Raw genomic sequence first — 20,882 nt, 5'->3', positions numbered from 1 at the left:
GATCACCATTTAAGTTTTGAATCTATGTCAGCCGTGGTCTCTAACAACACTACTAGTCTTGAGATTGTAGTTATGTACAGACCACCAGGATATCGTTCTTTTTCATCTTTTATTGATGAGTTCTCGGATTTGTTAGATGAAAAGTTGTATAAGTTATCTTCTCTCGTAATCACAGGAGATCTTAATATACACTTAGATAAGCTCTCATCCCAGTACACGCAGAAGTTCAACGACCTCGTCGATGGCCATGGACTCCGCCAGTTGGTGACTACACCTACACATGATCATGGCCATATTCTCGACGTCATCTTGATACGGCAATCTGACAGACTGCTATTTTCCAACACACGAGTTATTCCCGGCATCTCCGACCATTCCGCCGTAACCTGCTTGTTTCGTTTTAACAAGCCAGAGAGGAATGATGCTACGTTCTCATCTCGCAACATAAAAGGCATCAACAGGACTGATTTCGCCAACGACGTGTCTGACAGTAACATTTCGTCCTTGTCAACAGCCGACGTTGATGATGCTGTGAACCGCTACAATTCAGAACTTAGCAGGTTACTGGACATTCACGCACCAGCCAAGACTCGGAAAGTGAAGTCTCATCAGTACAGTCCCTGGTATGACTCTGGTATCTCTGAAGCAAAGAAAGAGCGGCGGCGACTTGAGAGGAGATGGCGCAACAATGGAAAGCTGCAGACAGACAGAAAGTTGTTCTGTGATCAGAGAGACCGAGTAAACTACCTTGTGTCCAGAGCCAAACGCATCTATCACACCAGACTCATCGAAAACTGCGGAGATGATCATAAGAAGCTTTTCAACGTCGCCAATCGACTTTTGAACCGCAAACAGTCATCTCCATTGCCTAAACATGTCGATGGCTGTGCCATGGCTGAAACTTTTAGTCAGTTTTTTCATTCGAAAATTGAAAAAATCCGAGATAATTTCAATTGTAGTGTTGTACTATCTGAATCTGAACCTGTTACCTCTTCCACACTGGAAACCTTCCAACATACAACTACTGATGAAATACTTCTCCTTCTTCGTAAATTGCCTCCTAAATCCTGTCCATTGGATCCGGTTCCAACCATTCTCTTAAACCTCAGTATCGAGCAAGCTACCGTACCCTTATCTTTAAAGAAAGGTCTGATCCGTCCTTTGCTGAAAAAACCTTCATTGGATAAGGAATCATTGACAAGTTATCGTCCTGTATGCAATCTTTCATTTTTGTTCAAGATTTTAGAGAGAGTTGTGTTCTCGAGACTCTCAGACTATATGATGGAACATGGTCTATTCGATCCTTTACAGTCGGCTTATCGCCCTCACCATAGTGTGGAGACCCTTTTGATAAATGTTTCTAGTTATATTTTAAGGGAAATGGATTCCGGATCCGTCACAGCAATGGTTTTGTTGGATCTGTCTTCGGCCTTCGACACTGTAGATCACAGAATTCTTGTCAATACACTTAGAAGTTTGGGTATCCAGGGACAAGCTCTCGAATGGTTTAAATCATATCTATCACACCATTCACAGTCTGTTCTTTTGAATGGTGTCACATCGTCTTCAAAGCCATTAGGCTGTGGTGTACCTCAAGGCTCTGTTGGCGGGCCCACCCTTTTTTCTATCTATTTGATCGGTCTGCGGAAAATATTTCAAAGGCATTCTGTTCGGTATCATCTATATGCAGACGACATACAAATTTTTGTATCTTTTCCACCACATCAAATCCAAGCATCTCATGCACTGCGCTGTCTAGAAAATTGCATCATTGATATTGATGCTTGGATGAGGTCTAACTCATTGTTTCTAAACCACAGCAAGTGTGAATTTATCCTTTTTGGTTCTAAATCTCACTTGAATAAGTTGGATATTAATTGTATTTCGATTGTAGGTAATGATATTCCTCTGTCAAAGTCATGTCGCAATCTGGGTGTTATGTTTGACTCTCACATGGCTATGTCCGATCAAATCACCAACATTTCTAAATCAGTCCGTTATCAATTGCGCAATATTGGTTTTATTCGCAAGTATTTGACTCGCTCTGCCACGGAAAAACTTGTTCATGCACTTATTTCTTCACGCCTTGATTACGGTAATGGTTTGTTTTTCAATCTACCAAACTCGCAAATTGCCCAATTGCAAAAGCTACAAAATGCCGCTGCACGTATTGTTTCTTTGTCAAGTAAACGCAGTCATATCACACCTATCCTGAAGAGTCTTCATTGGTTGCCTGTACAGGAGCGTATTCGGTTTAAGATACTTCTTTTGGTTTATCATGTTATTGAGGGAACAGCTCCTGATTACAATGTTTGTTTGTTTCGTCAATACCAACCTTCACGAACTCTCCGATCCTCAACTTCAGGTCTCTTACATATTCCGTTTTCTAGGAAATCTTGGGGGGAACGAGCTTTCGCTCACGCTGGACCAACACTGTGGAATTCACTTCCTCGTGAGCTGAAAGACTCGAGCTCTATAACATCTTTCAGGAGTAATTTAAAATCCTATCTGTTTAGCAGTGCATTTTGAAGACCAGTGTCTTTTGAAGACAGACTTTCATGTCTTTTTTTTCTGCTTCTTCATCCTTCTTCTATTACTGTGATGTACTTGTATTTTCAATCTGTTTGCTTTGATGTACAATTGTAAAGCGCCTTGAGCATTTAATCAAAGTGGAGAACGGCGCTATAGAAATTGTATGTATTATTATTATTATTACTGATGATAAGCAGATAGACGTACAAAATCAAGCTACAAAAGCTTCCGAATAGAAATAACTCATTCAACAAGAATTTATTGTCAATAATAATGAATACCAAACTCACGTTGTACGTGGTCGGACAAAAAGTACACACACAAAAAAAAGTGTACTCCATGAGACCCATTATGTTCCCTTTCCCTTTTAAGATCCCTTTCAGGGACTTGGGAACATTTGATGGGGTGGGGCTCCAGGGCAGTGGAGGGGGGGGGGAGGGGGGAGGAGGTGAAGCCATTTGCATCTATCTCACAGACATGGGATTAGTGGGGATTTCTGAGTACGCTTTTCCACATACATTATACATGTGTTTTCCCCCCTGCAGGCCATAACTTTTCAAAGAAACTAAATTCGACTGGAATGCAATAACAATGACACGTGAAATAACCATTATCATTATCATGATTCTTCTTACAACTTCATGTACAGATGAAAATCAATGTTAAAATAATCTTCAGTTAACCCCTTCCAACATTCCGAGTTTGCAACAAAAAAAAAACATGACCCGTTAAAAGAATGCTAACTTCCTTAAACTGCAAGCTTTGAAAGGATAACTCCTACCAACTTGCCCCAATGAGTAACAAAAGATAGCTTGAGGATACATGTATTCATGTCAATTCTAAGTGCTCGCGAGTGAGTTTTATCATAGTCACATAAAAGAAATAGAGTGTTTGTCAATTATTCACAATAAACTACATTCTCATCTGCATTTTTATTTGCATTCATATTTTCATTCTGATTTGTATTATAATATGGATTCTAAGAAACCTCATTTGCATTTTCATTTGCATTCACATTGAGGTTACTCTTGTGCGGTTGTGCTGTGCAAGGGTCCCATGAGGCGTCACAGCACAATTCTCCATGTACAAAGTATAAACAGTTTATGTCCTGGAATGGTTCTAGTCCTCATAGGGACTCAGTCATGGACACTCCAATGGGAGCTCTTTCTTTCTTCATGTTGAACCATTGCTCACACAGGAACCTGGTCTGCAATGCAGGATCTGCAAAGCAGGCAGAGCTTTGGAGATCACACATGTGGCTCCCTTCGACAGATTTTGGCATACATTTCCATTAGAACCACTCTGTTGAGGTCCCTGTTACAGAGAAGCATTCCACACAGTGCTTTCAAAAGCTGCATGTCAGTATAGCCGTCTCCACAATATATTTCATTCATTTTATCTGCGAGCGCCCCCATCCAGGTCATTTCTTGCCGCTCTGTGCCTGCTGCTGGGTCGTCGTTGTCAGCGGCGACGTCGACGACGGCTGCTGCGGATGCTGCTTCTGCTGCTCGCTGTCCAGAGTCTTCAGCAGGCGGAACAGGCCGGCTGCCTCCCGGATGTGACTGAACTCGATGCAGAAAGCCTGCATCTCTATAAAGAGATCCTGTGATACACATGAAGGAGACACACAGACTCATTATAACGAGGAACTAAAATCCACATACCTCCCAACCTTTCCGACTGAAAAATAGGGATGATTTGGCTCAAAAGTAGGAAAGAAAGAGCAATTCTCATAGGAGTGTGTAAGTAAAATTATCCAAAAAAATAAGAAATTCCTGTTGAAACAAGAACTGAGAATGGTCAAAATTTAGATTTTTTCCTCCAAATTCAGTATGGTTGGGAGGTCTGAATACATTACTGGTATCTCCGGTTTCTATCTACATCTGGGTACAAAAAAAGAATAATAAAAAAAAGTTGGGACCTGCAATTTCATTTCTTACAAAGTTCACTCCCGTTATAACGATCATGGTTATAATAAAATTCCGGTTACAACAAAGTAAAAATTTAGGCTGTAACATCATCCACTCTATGCATTTTTATTGTTTATTCGTTTAGTTATAATGAAATTTCAATATAAAGAAAGAAAACTGCCGGTCCCGAGGACTTCGTTATAACGGGAATCCATTGTAAGAGGGTGTATATCCAATCTCTTTACAAGAGGTTCAAATGTAAGGGAAGAAGTAGAACTTCAATTCAATGTAGAAAGAAGAAAGAGGTCCAGAGACATACGTATATAGAGAAGATGACACACAGACAGGCTTAACCCTAACTTACCTGGGGGGGGGGGGGGGGGGGGGCCATAATGGCCCCCCCCCCCTTGACAAATTCCGCGACCATTCCGGCGCGCAAAATTTTTTGACCGCGTCGCTCGCTGACTTTTTACTTTCAAGTCTCGCGCAACTTTTGAGACCAAATTTGTCGCGCCCGGGCATACTGTTCTGAAGCCACGCCCCTTCAAAAAATTTTCGTCGACCCCAAAATTGCTCAAAAATGTGATTTTGTGTACAAAGTCAATACAAATTGTATTTTTTCAATTAATTCATATAAAGATTCATATTTTTAACTTTAATGGCTGAACTCACTTTATTTTAGTATAATTATGCTTCAAAAAATGTGTATGACAAATTCTGTTGAAAAAACAACAAAAACAAAAGTTCGAAAAAACAGAGAAATACATAAAAAATTGATAAAACAATAAAAAACATAAGAAATTAATTTTGATACTGAATTTTTTTTTTACACACAAATGTTTAGAATGTCACTAGGAATATTTACACCAAAAATCAGCATTCCATAAGCTTTTATAAGCCAATTACAGACGAAAATGAGGTTTTTTGCATATATTTGCATAATTAATTGATTTAAAATAGAAAATGCAAATTTTTTGAAAATTTAACAGGCAGTCTTGTAGATTACATCCGGCTTTATGTTCATGCAAAATTTTGCCGAGATCGCGCTATCAACGACCGAGATCTGAAGGGGGGACATAATGGCCCCCCCCCCCCCCCCCCCCCAGGAATTCAAGCTCGCTAAGGCATAGTCCAGGTAAGTTAGGGTTAAAGGGATGGTATAGTATTGGTGGAGATGAGAATTGGGCTTTTCACTTTTTGCGAGATACCAAGAAACCACTTATGAAATGGTACAGAGCATGATATTCAAAGAGGAATTCCAAGTTTATTTGATAAAAATCAGTTATGGAATGGCTGAGACATCCAAAAACAGAGTCGAACAAAGTGATGGTAATAAAAGGTGGGTCCCACCTTTCATTATGATTGCTCTGTTTTGAATATCTCTGTCATTTCAAAACCAATTTTCATCAAATAAACATTGAATTCCTCTTGGAATTACATACAGGTACTCTTTCACATTTCATAAGAGGTTTCCCATTATCTCAACAAAAAATGTTGGAAACCTGAAGTTGGGTCTCAAACAAAACTATACAATCCCTTTATGGAGTAGACAGAGAAACATGCACATAGTACAGGGGAACCTTCTTATAAATGAGGACCTAAAATCCATGCCAATTTGCTCATTATATTGGGTTTCTCACTATTTCTGGTTGCAAAAACAAAGACATATAGAAAGTTGGGACCTGCAATCAAACTGTTATAAAAGGGTTTTGGTACTGTATACCCAATCTCTTTATGATGAGGTTGCACTTTAACGGGAGAAAGAATAATAAAAAGAATAGACGAAGACACACACCAGCCACATCCCACCCTTTTTACCAAAAAAAAAAAAAAAAAAGTTTCCTCAATTTTTAAGCTTTAAATGACTAGCAAAATATCACTAGATGTACTGACACAACTTTCAATCTGCTCTCATTTAATTCATTATGGCTTATATCACAGTGGTACTAATACAGGCCACTTAACATTCCACCACAAATGGGAGTTTGTCACACTGCTCTAATACAATAATGCGGGTGCACTGATAAAGAAATAGTGGAGGAAATGAAGAAAAGAGAAAAAAAAATGACAAAGAATATCCTTGTCTAAGTGTGTGTATGCGTGTGTGTGTGTGAGTGTTCATGTGTATGCGTGTGTGTGTGAGTGTTTATGTGTGTTGTGTATTTGTTTTGTGTGCTACATGTAGTTTAACCACACCCATAATACTGATACTCCAATACTGCATTATAAAGTAACCATACCTTCACATTTATGATCTTGTTCCTTATCAAGGACTGCAAAAAGACACAAACCTGCATAAAGACGAAATATAAACAGCAGCAAAATATGAATATTTCACAACGAAAATACGCTGTTCAATATCACTCATGCACATGAGAGACTAACAACAGTCCTGAAATACGAAAGGCAGTGATGAACGTAGAACATGTGTATTCCAAAAAGCTCAATTTAAGGGGCAAGTCCACCTTCATATACATAAGGATTGAGAGAATGCAGCAATATTAGTAGAACACATGAGTGAAAGTTTGAGGAAAATCGGACAATCCGTTCAAAAGTTATGAATTTTTTAAGTATCTGCGCAGCCACTACTGGATAAGAAGACTATTACAGTGTATGATGTCACACATGTGTACAACGATATAAGGAAAATAAAAAGAGACTTTCACAATTTAACTTCACTTTTTGAATAAAGTGCACATTTCTTCGACTTGTTATTGATGTAATACCATTCCCCCTGCCTTCTGAAAGAGAGAAGTCGAGTGTTCTTTTGCTATGCGAGAAAAACGGAAATATGTTGAATTTTCTTTATTCTTTCTTCATATGGTTGTACACATGTGACATCACAAGCTATGTAGTCTTTTCATCCAGCCATGACTGAGCAGAAACTTCAAAAATTCGTAACTTTGGAACGGATTGTCCAATTTTCCTCAAACTCTCACTGATGTGTTCTACTAATATTGCTGCATTCACTCAACCTACATGTCTATAAAGGTGAACTTGTCCTTTAAATGTGGCAAACAATATGACGTTCAAACATGGGAAAGGGTAAGCAGCTTTCAGCAGATGGTGCTGACAAATTCAAAGTCAAACATACAAATACTCACTCAAATGTAAATGCTTTGTGAGAAAAAGAATTTAGTCAAATACACTAATTATTCCCAAATATGAGCTGGCTGCAGCTGTTCAAATCTTATTGATTCTAAAGAGGGAGAACATATTTACTCAATCTTTCCCATCTGGTGAGATGTTAACACAAAATAAAGCAAATCATGACAAAATGTCTTCAAACAACACTAGACAGAACATCAGTTTGTATTGACAACTTAAGATATACACAGCTGCCGATATTCCACCCAAGCAATCACAGAAATCGTCCAATAAGAGAGGGACAAATCAAAGTGATGTATGACGGCAAATCTTTTTCTTCTTTATTTGTTTTTTGGAGTCTATGGTGTCCTTGAGTCAACATTCCATTGTCCTAACAAGAGCTGATTATCATGTCATGCTAATGTGGATGAAAGATTTTGTCTTTTTTTTTTGTTCTGTTTTTAATTTTGTGTTTTCAACACAGATATTAGGCCCATAACTAGGGGAGGTTCAGGAGATTCCATGGAACATCCCCCCCCCCCCCCCCGTTTGCCAGCAGTAAACGAACAAATAAACGAACAAAGAAACAAAAAATGGTGGCAGATCTAAGAAACCATCTTTGTTAGCCAATTGTATTGCCACCAGAAAATTGCACGAAAACCAATTTTTTTTTTGCTTGTCAGCTAATGAAACCTGGAAGTGGCACCAGAAAAATTTGTTTGTGCACCTAATACATAAAATAATGGAACTGAACATGAACTTGAGCTAAAAGGTTCACTCTTTCTACTTCTGAAACTCCTCCCCCACCCCAACCCCCCCCCCAAAAAAAAAAAAAAAAATATATATATATATATATATATATATATAATAATGATAATAAAAATTAAAATCCTAGTTACAGACCTAGATATGTCAACTCTGAAAATGGATATTTCCGAAAAATAAACTCCATCTTTGGTGAAATGATCGCAGACGTAAAATTTTATGAGCTCTTCATAAACAAAATAATTATTATGGTTGACATCCATGTTGTTATTTTTTCCATCTTTCTCGTGAGACAAGTGGTACACACCCTGCAATCAGAACACTGATACATAATATAGAACATATATATTGCACAAGCACGTATGCACACACATATCAAAGGTCACATAAGTATGTATTTTCATCATCCTTGATGAAATGCAATGTACATATAATTCTCTGCAAATGCAATCTGACATACTAGCTACAGTAGATATGAATATCATGTACTAGAAGATAAAACTATCACTTTGACACATGAATGAAATCAATGTTCATAATTATAGTATAAAGTGCAAATAGAGAACTGCAATTTAGGTGCACACAATGCTAAGTGGAAGGGTAAAGATGTGTTTACGCACCAGTCTGACGAGTCTGTTCTGCATAGACTTATCCTTAATCGTCTCACAGGTGGTGATGCAGTTGGAGATGTAGAGGTGAACAAACTCTTGTGGGAGTTCAACGGCCTGTATGGACAAAGATTCACTACGGTCACACTCCAGGGTTAAATGGATGTACAGTAGTCTCCGCTTAATTGAGTAGTGTCTGGCAGAGCATTTCTTACCCAGTTAAGCGGAGTACCCAATCAAGCAGTACCCGATTAAGCAGAGAGTACTGTACTGTACATTGAATTGAATGACATTGAGTGAATCTTTACTGCATGCACAATCACTGTTATTTAAATTTTGTTTTCATAATTATGAAAACAAATTGATATGCATGGTTTGTTCACAAAAAAAGGTTGACTCAAAAACTGCAAAGCTGGCCGGAGGCTTGCCCCACCTAGCAATAACTGATGAATGCCAACTGATAACCTGCCTAGAAAATTGGATTGGAGGGCACAGGTGAATAAAATCCTTTGCTACTACTCTGTATTTTAAAATAAACATTCATGAATTTCAATACATTGCAGAAATGAGCTATTGCACTGCACTGAAATTAGTTGATTTGACAAGACCCATCTGTATTGTATGACAAAGAGTGTCACTGCATCAGACTGATAGAGACAGGACATCTATCTTTTGAGATAATTGATATGTCGATAGCATAACAACGAGAAAATAATTCATTCTAAGCGCTGTTCAATAAGGAACAGTTTATTAAGTATGGGTGATAAACCATTCCTTATCAAGTATGTGTGTAAATAAATTATCAAACTGCTAAACTTTTCAGGGAGAGGGTACTGTTGCTCTTGTTGTATAAATGGTATTATCCTCATTTTTTTTTTCATAACTACTCTTGCCATTACTATAATGAGTACATGTAGTAGCAATTTCAGTATTGCAACCAGTTGCAATAAAAATAACTTGATGGAAGAATTTCATGAATACGAATAATTTCACTGTTATCATTTATTTCTAAATTTATCATATCATCTTTACTATTGCTGCTGCTGCTACTACTACTACTACTACTACTACTACATAACTACCACACTACTTCTACTATTTAAACTTATACTAGTGTAGATATAAAAATAACATTATCATTATTGTAGATATCAAGTTGACTGAGTTTATGGACATAAACAATTAATTTCAAGTTTCCCTGACTGTATCCAACATGACTGTGTGCAGGTGAACTACAACAATAGCGCTCAAAAAAGCACTAAAATAGTGTTACACTGGACAAAATTCCTTATCCTTTCGTACTGACCGTTGTGAGCCGGTTGACCACTTCCATCGAGTGAAGCGACATCTCCATGTTAACGAGGACAGCAAAGTACTCCGTGATCTGATTGGACTGAATCAGGCGCAGCAGGAGCTCTATGGCAACCAGGGGATTACTCTCCACCAATCCCGGCAGCTGTTTTATAATCATGTCGAAAAAAATTCAGGGCAAAATTTACTTGAAATCCATTCATAAAGAGGTCCCACAATATGTTTAAATGAACTACTGTATGAATTATGTCATATATTTTGTGGAATTTTTATTAGTGCAAATTTGTGCAAAATGTGCAAATCAGGTGCAATTCGCAAATTTCACAACAAGCAAAAAATAAAAAATAAATGAACTGTGATCCCCGACATGAATGTGAAGGGCATGCAAATATATCTTCCTTTATTACCGCACTCCATTCATTATCAAATTCATCACTTGCAAAATTGTCGGGAAGTTTCTATTCACAAAGAATTAGAATTATGATTCATGGCGCATACAGTACTCCATACCCATGAATCTACGTAACACTTCAGATCCTCTATAGAATAAATTTTCCTAGTCATTCCAAAGCCAGACAAAAGGGCCAGTGATCCTTCTTTTTTGTACCTTATGACTGCAAGTTAATCATGTTGGACATACTGTTAGTCACGTATAAAGTGGCTCACATCCTTCTGAACGGCATTATTATCATTATTTTTGGTTTTTGTTTTTTTACAGAGAGAGCAAAAAGCGCCCTCTAGTGGCATGGTCACCTTAGCCAGGTCAGCCCAATGTGGTAGACCAGCTCGCCGAGCAGCTGCTGCTCTGTTTGTTTATATGGTTTTTATGAAGTATTGAATAAATAAATACATCCAAACAGCGCCCTCTAGTGGCAGGGTCACCTTAGCCGGAGTCAGCCCAATGTGGTAGACCAGCTCTCTGAGCAGCTGCTGCTGTTTGTTTATATGGTTTTTATGAAGTATTGAATAAATAAATACATCCAAACAGCGCCCTCTAGTGCCAGGGTCACCTTGGCCGGGGTCAGCCCAATGTGGTAGACCAGCTTGGGGTCCTTCTCCAGCTCACTGAGCAGCTGCTGCTGCTGCTGTAGCATCAGTGTCTCCTTGAAGGCCTTGGCCATCAGTCGCTTAACCTCCTGCCCAGCGCTGTTGCTCAGGCACATGGTGGTGTCCCAGGCGATGGTGTGGTTGCTGTCGGACGGGTTCATCCACACCAACTGGGGAAGAGGTTGACATGTAATAGGTGCCAGTGAGAATCATTGCTGCAAACCACAGAACTATACAGATAGAATGCTTGAGCGGGGTCTCAAATTATAGTTAGTGCTAGCTCATGATCTCCGCCATCTTGGCGAGTCATCTGTTTGCTTTTTTTTTTTTTTTTTTTGTATGTAATTATAGATGAAACTACTCTTTCAATTCTGAAGCATGGCCTTTCAGAGTAAATTAAAATATGGAAATAGAAATTTACAGATACATGTGTAGGCCCTGCCTATGACCAAGTCTCTTTGAGCGGGACTCCCCAAAATGGCAGCCTTGGGCACAAGAGGCTATAAAGCTACACATGGATTGTGGGTTGTGATCTGTATAGTTCTGTGCTGCAAACATAGTTGGAGCAGTTGGAGCAGTGGCAATGGCAATGGTGATTGTTAAAATGAAAATAATAAATGATGGACCAATAATCAAGATGACAACGATGAAAATAAGGAGACTGGACGCTGGATTATGGATTGTAATCACTATCAATAAATCAATTGTCAAAGCATAAATATAATAGTAGGAACTGTCATCATTACCCTCAGTTATGATTTTCAAAAACAAAACCAAAAAATAAAAAGGCTTTTTTTTTCATTCTTTAGACCTCTTCATTCAAAAAAATAACATCTAACCACATCTAATGGATCAAATTTGAAAAGGGGCAACCGCAGAGACTCCAACCTCAAGCACCTTCTATATGGAAATTCTCCCGCCTAAAACCACTCACAAATGGGAGACTTCAACTTGATGAGAGCGAAGAGTGAAGTTACTTACGGCCGGGGTCCAGGGCCCGCTTAATGTTGATTCAAAACCCCCAGACGTTTTAGGGTTAAGGAGCAGAGGAGGGGGGTCAGCTGGGGAACAAAACAAGAAATGAAGGGCCTCACCTCATCCTCACAGATGTGTAGAGGGGGCGGGAGTCGGATGAACTCGGGGGTAAAGGTCGTATCCATGGGCGGCCTGGAGCCACATATGAGGGCCTCGACGACAGGCTGGGCGACCTGGGAGTCAAACTGTGTTCTGCAGACATGCAAATAGAGAGCAAGGCAAAGAAGAGTCTCACTCGCTCTTGGGACCACAATTTATGACCTTCCACACTGTAGCTACCCCTACACTACCCCCTAGGAAACTTCTGTACACGCCATATATTTCGCTAGTCTAAAATTTCGTGAATCGAGACTTCCCCACGATTTCGCCAGTGGTTAAATTCCCGATCTTGGGGTCATGTACCGAACGGAGAAATGTGTACGCATACGTCACATTCATATATCAGTATCAGAGTCAATATTTTCGTGTGTTTTTAATTTCGCAAATAGCAGCTGACTCGTGAAATTTGCGAAAATGAAAACCTCACAAAATCTTCGCCGTATACAGTATCCCCCAGACAACCCTACTCCATTCGGATGACTACCCCTCATCACAATTACCCCCCAGGAAAACTACCCACAGTGGGATTATTATCCCTAAGGACTATTACCTTTCCCTCTGAACAACTTGTCCTCAGGAGTAGTTGTTGGGTAGGGGATGGGGAAAGAATTTTTTCCACAGGGTAATTGTCTTTTATAGCATCTATGGTCCTATTTTGAGATGCCTCTGCACAGAGAGGTATAAAACAGATATATTTGTTCTCATTCTTTATATCTCTGCCAATGCATGGGACCACTTGATTCCGTTGTTAAACCTTAACGGGAGCACTAGTAGAAAGTTGACACAATTTAATAGTAGAAAGTTGACGCAATTTGATAATCAAATTGTGTCAACTTTCTACTAGTGCTCCCGTTAAGTGGTCTTTCCCTGGATTCAACCACTGTTACTTATAGTTTAGTCTTTAGATAGTCTGGACACTGGAGAAAGAGCACCTTGGAGTTAGTAGGAAGCTAAATAGTATGCATAATGGGTTTAATGCAAAATCAACTACTGGAAAGAACAGGTTTCACTGTCAATTAGATGAAAACTAGACAATTACAAAGTTTGTAAGAATTCATAGTTTGCCACAGTCAGAGAAAGATGCAAGAATGCTGTATGACATGTCTGTGATAAGAAATGTCTCAAGGTGACATAGTGGGATGTAAAACAGACTTGGAATTGGGTGACTTACCCTGCGTCTGGGTCAGGGTCATTCATAATACAGGAGAGGCCTGCCTTGCTGAGGGAGGGGAGCTCGGACTGGCGCTCGGCCAGGGCCAGCTGCAGGCCGGTCAGGTCGATGTGGGGGGCGTTGGGGCCAGGGTCCATGGCCACGATTTGGCGGGGCGACTTCTTGAAGAGCTACAAGGACAGGGAGCGACAAGGGGACGACAGACTTGGTGAGAAGCCAGGCAAATTTGGCAACATGCATGGCACTGAAATCAGCACTGTACAAGATGTGAAGTAATCAAACACTCAAAACTTGACCCCCAAACAAACAAACAAACAAACAATTGCTCTTCTGCATAAGTTGGATCCATGTGAAGAGTTTGATCATCAACACTTGTGTTCACAATAATTTGCAAGTGAGATGTAGGACAATACAAAGCTTGACTAATAAAGAACAATTATCACAAATGGTTGCATGATCAACAAAATAGAGAATGCCAGTAAGTGAAAAGTAAAGAGAAAGGGGAACCTGCCAACCACAACATCTCTGTCTGACCTTAACCTGATTTATGCACAAAGTTTTGAATTGATAGCAATGTGGTGATAGTCAGCATATTTCATTTCAAATGTAAAATACATTTTATAAAAATGAGTCTGAAAACTGGTTATGTAAGAATGTCCTTTTTATACAGTATCAAATTACCTCTTAATGTCAGACATTACCTCTTAATTTCAGACATGAAAGGAAAATCATAGACCACTTTGAAGCCTACTACATTCAATCTGGAGATGAACTCTGAACTTTGACCTCACCTCTCGCGGAGGATTGGTGGTGGTAATCAGCTGCGACAGGAAGTACTTCTCTGACTTGCCGATGGGGGCAACGAGGCTTGGACCGGTGACCTTGTCATCTTCTGTTCTGGTCTGTACGATGGACAATGGGATATCAATGAGAAATGGTTATCCACCATTCTCACAGATGGCATCAAGTAGAGATCACAGGTTTCATAATGGGTGTTGCTCATTCCAACAAGAGTTCTGGCAAAAGTGACTGATGCCTAAAGTACTGTAGTTCATCAGTCTGACAACAGCCCGTAACTTACCCACCACAGACAGCTTTCATCTTTTCCCGACCATTCACAAACATCTACAACCTACCATACAGTAGCAGTATTTTTGATTTGCAAATGTTTTCACAACTCTGTAATATGTACATATTGTATGTATAGTAATACGGATAAATGAGATACCAGTGATGATGAAGATGATATTTATACTCATAATAACAAATGATATCAATTATTAGTATCATTAATGATAATAACAATACTGCTACTTCTACTACTCCTGCTACTACTCTCACTACTTACAATAATGATAATAATAACAAGAAGAAGAAAAAAAATCATGATTTTTTTATAACCAAAATGATAACATTTAATATAACAGACATGATGCCCAGAAAGATATGAGCAGGGAAAAAAAGACACTAACAATAATATACCACATACTTCCCCAACATATACTGTATACGCCATATATTTAGCGAGTCGTGAATTTTTGTGAATCGGGACTTCCCGACGATTTCGCGAGTGGTTAAATTCGCAATCATGGAGTACTGTACTCAACGAAGAAATGTATACGTGTGCGTCACGTTCATATGGGGATCAGAGTCATTATTTTTGTGTGTCTATAATTTCGCGAAGAGCACCTTACTCGCAAAATTCGTGAAAATAAAAACCTCACAAAATATTCGGCGTATACAGTAACAGCCAAGGCTTTACCAACTCGTGGCAAGCTCAGAATTCAATGGAGTGTAGACATGTATAATGCATATTTTTTATTTTTACCAGGACCAGAGAGAAGAGAGGGGCGAAGGGGTTGTTTCCAATGGGCTCCGAGCGGTACATCTCCCAGAGGAGGAATAGGGCAGCCAGCCGCTGAGGTGGAGTGGGCAAGAGGTCCGGGCTACTTAGTAGGAGTACCTATTAATGACAAAAACAATAAGAGGGCATAGTTGTGTCAGGGAGTTTGGACACTGTGTGCAATGCTGTGGAAATTTTCTGGGCCAAACAGCACTCACAACACACACAAAAGTAGAAGGGTACGAGAAAGAGTAGACTTAGAGGGTTTTTTTTCTTTCTCTCTAGAGTTTTTTTTTTTTTTCAAATCTTATGCTATCATGAAGCAGAGATGTTGCTGACAATCTACAGAATGCAATTTAAAAGATATTAAAAGATGTTAGGACGTCAACACCTGAAAAGCCTCCAATTCATTTTCTCATAAGTCCTCTTCACCTAACTTCTGCATTTGCAATGAAATCATACAAAACAAGAAAAAAGAAACTTCATCCTTTGTAGCAAACCATGGAAGAGTTGATATTAATGATATCTAGCTTTAATGGTGACTTTACCAGGATGCAAGGAGTCATGAGGACATTTTGCTTAATACTTTGTAGAACAAAACAATGAACATGCCATGAGAAGATGTAATAATAATGATAATATTTCACAACATTTATATAGCGCATTATCACATGAAATGTCTCACAGCCTTATTCATCTACATGTTTGTTACCACTATCGCTGTCGTGTAAGATACCATCCACGACTTTCTTTCCCCACTTTTTGTCAAATTTCAAAGTCACTCAACTATTTCATTCATTTTGAGTTCTCATCCAGATGGTAACTTAGCATAGCAATCTACAAAACATGTACCGGTACAGGAAATCTTAAAACATGACTGAAAACACCCTGACCAATCAGCACATTTCTGTTTTAAGCTCCACTGACTCAATGGAATGATTCTCGCGTTGAGTTGTTTCTATCGCAAATGGTTGACAAATTGCCCTTCATCAACCTTTATGAATACTGATTATTGTTTTAATAATTAACGATAATTAACGATATTTACACGTGTACATAGTGCATTATCACATGAAATGTCTCTCAGCACTACAGTCTCTATATAATGTCTCTGAGTTCTAAGCATTCTGAGTTACAGCCGTGATTAAAGATAAATAAATAAAACAAAATCTCATCTCAGAATGTATGACCATGATTTTTACCACAGCTATACCAGTAGTTCAAAATGCTGAATAATTGGTGTTTATTTACTGTAAAACATGATATATTCGCGGCATGAAATTTTCGCGAATTGGAGCCGACGACCTTTTTCGTGGCAAGAAATTTTTGCGAATTGCCACTTGTGTTCAATGCATATAGTGTACATAAAAAATTTTGCATGCATTTTAATTTCGCGAATCTTGGCGCTCGCGAAATTCGCGAAATTAAAATGCACGCGAACATTTCTCGTTTTACAGTATGTCGACGAAGGCAGCTTGTCATCATTTGATTCCACATTGTTTGTATTCAATAACTCACCAGAGATGAACCAACTTTAAAGTGTTCCTGTTTGTTGAAGCTGCCATGGAAGGCCTGGGCCAAAGACTCAAAGGATCTATTCGTCACCGCCTCATCCCACAGCATACTGACATGTAGACAGACAGACAGACAGAAAGAAATGTGAAACAGGTTGAGACTGACCACACAGTGGCACAGAGATACTTGTTAGAACAATTAACCTTTAGCAATTCACTTAAACAGTTACTGTAGAAGTTAGCACAAGCTGAAGGTGAAAGTTCATGTGTGAGTTACTTTTTGCACACCCGCTCCGTCAAGTAAAAAATGAATTTTGCATGTGTGTTTTTTTTGGGTCTGCAGAATCAAGAGATATAAATTATTAATAAATATTAATCATCTCATCTCACCACCTGATCACTGTCACTGCGTGTTGGTGCCAAGAAAGAAAGCAAAGGGTGATTGCAAATTTCTCATTTTAAATTTAAAAATAATGTAAAATAAGCATTATGTGTGAGCACACCAACGGCAAAAGACATAATAGCTGGAATAGAGTCTACCTGAATCATATAAACAACGGTGTGTGATACACCAATCTACTAAACCCCTCGAACATGGCCACACAACAGCAAAACTGTTGAAAATTTCTACATTCTTATCACAAATTTTACAAGTCACTCACATGAATTGAAATGCTTGGACTACAGGCATGGTCAATTTATATCAGTTCATAGTGAGTCCTCACCTCACCCAACATACTGTACACTGAGCAAATAAGTCCCATTTTAAAGCCCGAATGCTGATCATCGCTAGGCGATTCAAAATAAATCTTTCCCAGCTTTGAACAATGCAAATTACACTGCTAACTGTTAGAGTTTGTACGCCCGCACGGTCGACAGCGCCCCCTTTGCCCATCATTTTGCAGTGCTGAGCCAACATTTCAAATCATTTCTGCGATTTCTATGATTTTTGCGGTGTACAGCACAGGATTAAAAAGGTGTCATTTTTGGCAAGTTGTGAAATATGTAGGCCTATGTCAATATAGATAGCTGAAGATGGTAGCTAAATAGATCAAGTTTTCATCTTATCAACCTAACGTTAGTGGTCTAGGACAACTAGGCCTTGATACCTTGATACCTTGGTGTACATGTAGTAATCCCTTGAAGCAGCTTGTACATGAAGCAATACTGGGATGAACTCGAACTGTGTGTCGTGAGGGGGTGTCAATCAGTGTATGTACAGTTGTCTCACTATCATACAATAAAATGTGAGTAAAGGTGCTCAGTGCGAGTAAAAACAGCGTCGATCCTCTTACACAGTGGCAGATCCAGCAGGAGGCTGCATTGCCCTGAGGATGGGCAAAGCAGCTCCTTGGAATAATGTTGGGTTGGCGGTGCTTACTACAGGTCCCGGCAGGTGGTTCCATAGTCTTATGGCTCTTGGGTAGAATGAATACTTGTGGGAGTCAATGGTGGATCTGGGGATTGTGTATTTGAGCTGGTGATCTTGTCTTCCAATGTAGTTAGCTGGGGTGATATCGGGTGGGAAGGGCATGGCAACCAGGTGATGTTGGATTTTGTGAAAAAGTGTGCATTGTGCAAGAAGGTGAGAGTGAAGGCTATCCCATCCGAGTGCTGTAACTAGGGCTGTGGAAGATGATGTTGGGCTGTAATCACATAGGACAAAGCGGGCTGCAGACTTTTGTACTTGCTCGAGTGAGTTGATATTAATAAAAGTATAAGGATTCCCCACTGCAGAGGCGTATTCTAGTTGTGGACGGACTAGTGCAGTGTACATGTACAGTTGTAGGCTCTGGCCTTTACATCTTTCATGGAGACAAGGTTCTGCGGTATACACGTAGATATCTAGTCTAGATCCTAATTCCTAGTCTGTATGTACTCTGACTCTGAGTAACAAATATGGTGCAGTCAGTAACACGTTAGGCCCTATCTAACGTTAGAGGCCTAACGTTAAATTAAATAGTAAAAAGGCAAAATTTAAAATAGAATCGACGCCCCGGAATTCATGGCCATAACTTTATTAGACTAGTGTCCAGATGGCAGCGGTACAGCCCTGTATGGCGCGACTTACTTGTGTACAGCGACAGGGCTGTGTATGGTTGGGGCACCACCTATCGGCAGGGCACCTTCCCATCGGCACCCTGCGTATCATGGCTGTTTGCGTATAGAACGAAAAGGTACGCGCGGGATTAAGTGTCATTAGCTATAAAGACAATAAAAACGAAGAAACGAAAATCAAACTCAAACAAACCAAGCTAAAAATTACACATCCGCTCAGTAACAACGCATGGCTGTGAAATTCACGTGTATTACCTATGGCCTGTGAAATTCACGTGTATTACTATGCTGTGAAATTCACGTGTATACCTATGATGGAGGGGAGGGGGTGCCGATCGCAAGGTTCCCTTTTTAGCTGCGCGAAGAAAACGGAACGCACGCACTAAAATTGCGCTATTTTAAAACGGAGATTCATAATCAACGAGACGGTCACGACATTCAAAACTGCAGTATTTATGGCATATTTGAGGTAAGAATTAACTAGGCGGATTTGTGTTATATTTTTAGAATAAACAAGCTAGAAACAGATCCTTAGGGTGACGATACGTGGTACCCCCAACCCTACAGATATAGTTAAGTAGGCCTACTATATACGTGATATAGTAAAGCATTTAGGCCCTAGTAGAATCTATGTGGTAGGCCTAAACTATTTATCACCAATGGCAATGGCAATGCAATGCATAATGGCAATGCAATGCAATGCACGCTCTTGTGTAGGCTCTACACAGAATTTCCGTAGTCCCATTCCTAATATTTCGCGTTGGCTTTTACAGTGACCTATGCAACCATCTGTTTTCACGAAAACAAAGATATTATTGGTATTGCAGATGGATAGAATTTAAAGAAAATAAATATCATTAGAAATAATAGCCAGACTCAAACTCACCCTGTAAGATTAACGCTGTCTTTCTTTGATAAACCTTGCTCCATTGTGGCAGGCGACTATAGATGCTCTAGATCTACTTCGTGCCGAGCACTGTAAAAAGTTTACTGCCCTCTTTCGGTAGCATCCGTTGTCACTGCATGCGCATGCTGAAGGCGTGAAACTAGACCAGTTTCGCAAGAAAAACCTGAGATTACCCTAGATATTGAAGATTGCAGCAGTCAGATATGAAGAAGAAAGGGCTTTCGTTGTCAGAGCAAATTTCTGATTTGAGTAATCCTACTCCGATCGAAGCTGTTGATGACTTCTTAGATGATGGTAAGTTTGTTTACGTGTGGAGTTTGTCATTACGTAGTCCCAGTCATGCATTTTTACGTAGGGATCGCAGCACTCGAGCGTTATCCATCATGCCAATGGACTCAGTAAATTTATGCTTTTGCTTTTCCCTCGTTGAGTTGCAATCACGACTTGAAGTGAAAACATAGTTTTGGTAAGGGTTTGAGAACCCACCTGGCATCATTCCATATTTGGTTGCAATAGGTATATCGAAAGAGTCTACCAAGAAACTTACCTGTCTGACGCGATTTGCCAGGATCAAACTTGGGGATGAGGAGTTGTTGTGTAAAGCAAGCAAGTGCAAGTGGCCCTTGATTCGACAGAGTTCCATGAATAGACCACTCTTACAAATAGAAATTCATGAATGAAAAATGGCGCATATCAAGTGCGAAATTCAAACTATGTTACTACTACTAATTAATACTACCTACACACACACATGTTCCGAAAAGCACAACAGTGCCAATGGTGGGCCACGTCGCCGGACCCCTGAAATCATTGTAAATTTACCTCCTGGGTAGGCTCATTCAATAGAAATCAAAAAATGTTCTACGTTCTGCAAAAGAACTGTCATTGCAAAGTAAAAAACCACAAAATCATACCTTGTGCCTTGGAACTTCAAAAATATGATTTTAATCAGTAAAACTGACCCCGAAATTTCATTACAGTATGCAAGAAATTAC

The 20,882-nt window shown here is 39.5% G+C and overlaps 1 protein-coding gene across 1 annotated transcript; it reads right to left on the bottom strand.

Moving 5' to 3' along the window:
* Nucleotides 1-3,952: 3,952 nt before the first annotated feature.
* On the bottom strand, nt 3,953-19,910 carry LOC139733498 (CCR4-NOT transcription complex subunit 11-like). Its single transcript, XM_071644311.1, has 11 exons — nt 19,867-19,910; nt 16,927-17,032; nt 15,394-15,528; nt 14,357-14,467; nt 13,566-13,735; nt 12,355-12,487; nt 11,224-11,430; nt 10,209-10,358; nt 8,915-9,019; nt 6,683-6,733; nt 3,953-4,135 (listed from the first exon to the last, which is right to left on the bottom strand). The coding sequence occupies exons 1-11, from the start codon at nt 19,908-19,910 to the stop codon at nt 3,953-3,955; spliced, it is 1,395 nt and encodes a 464-aa protein (XP_071500412.1).
* Between the last annotated feature and the right edge of the window lie 972 nt (nt 19,911-20,882).

Source organism: Diadema antillarum, unplaced genomic scaffold (assembly GCF_040938485.1).
Source record: "Diadema antillarum isolate AM-2024a unplaced genomic scaffold, OU_Dant_1.0 scf00000025, whole genome shotgun sequence".
In the NCBI taxonomy this organism is placed as follows: domain Eukaryota; kingdom Metazoa; phylum Echinodermata; class Echinoidea; order Diadematoida; family Diadematidae; genus Diadema; species Diadema antillarum.
Note: the sequence above shows the minus strand (reverse complement) of the source record. Positions and strands in the feature narration are given on the sequence as shown.

Coding starts and splice junctions, on each gene's coding strand:
- LOC139733498 (XM_071644311.1), bottom strand. CDS start 19,910: ATGGAGCAAGGTTTATCAAAGAAAGACAGCGTTAATCTTACAGG. Junction 13,736..14,356: donor CCACCAATCCTCCGCGAGAG/GTGAGGTCAAAG, acceptor CTGTCCTTGTAG/CTCTTCAAGAAGTCGCCCCG. Junction 4,136..6,682: donor ACAAGATCATAAATGTGAAG/GTATGGTTACTT, acceptor TGTGTATCACAG/GATCTCTTTATAGAGATGCA.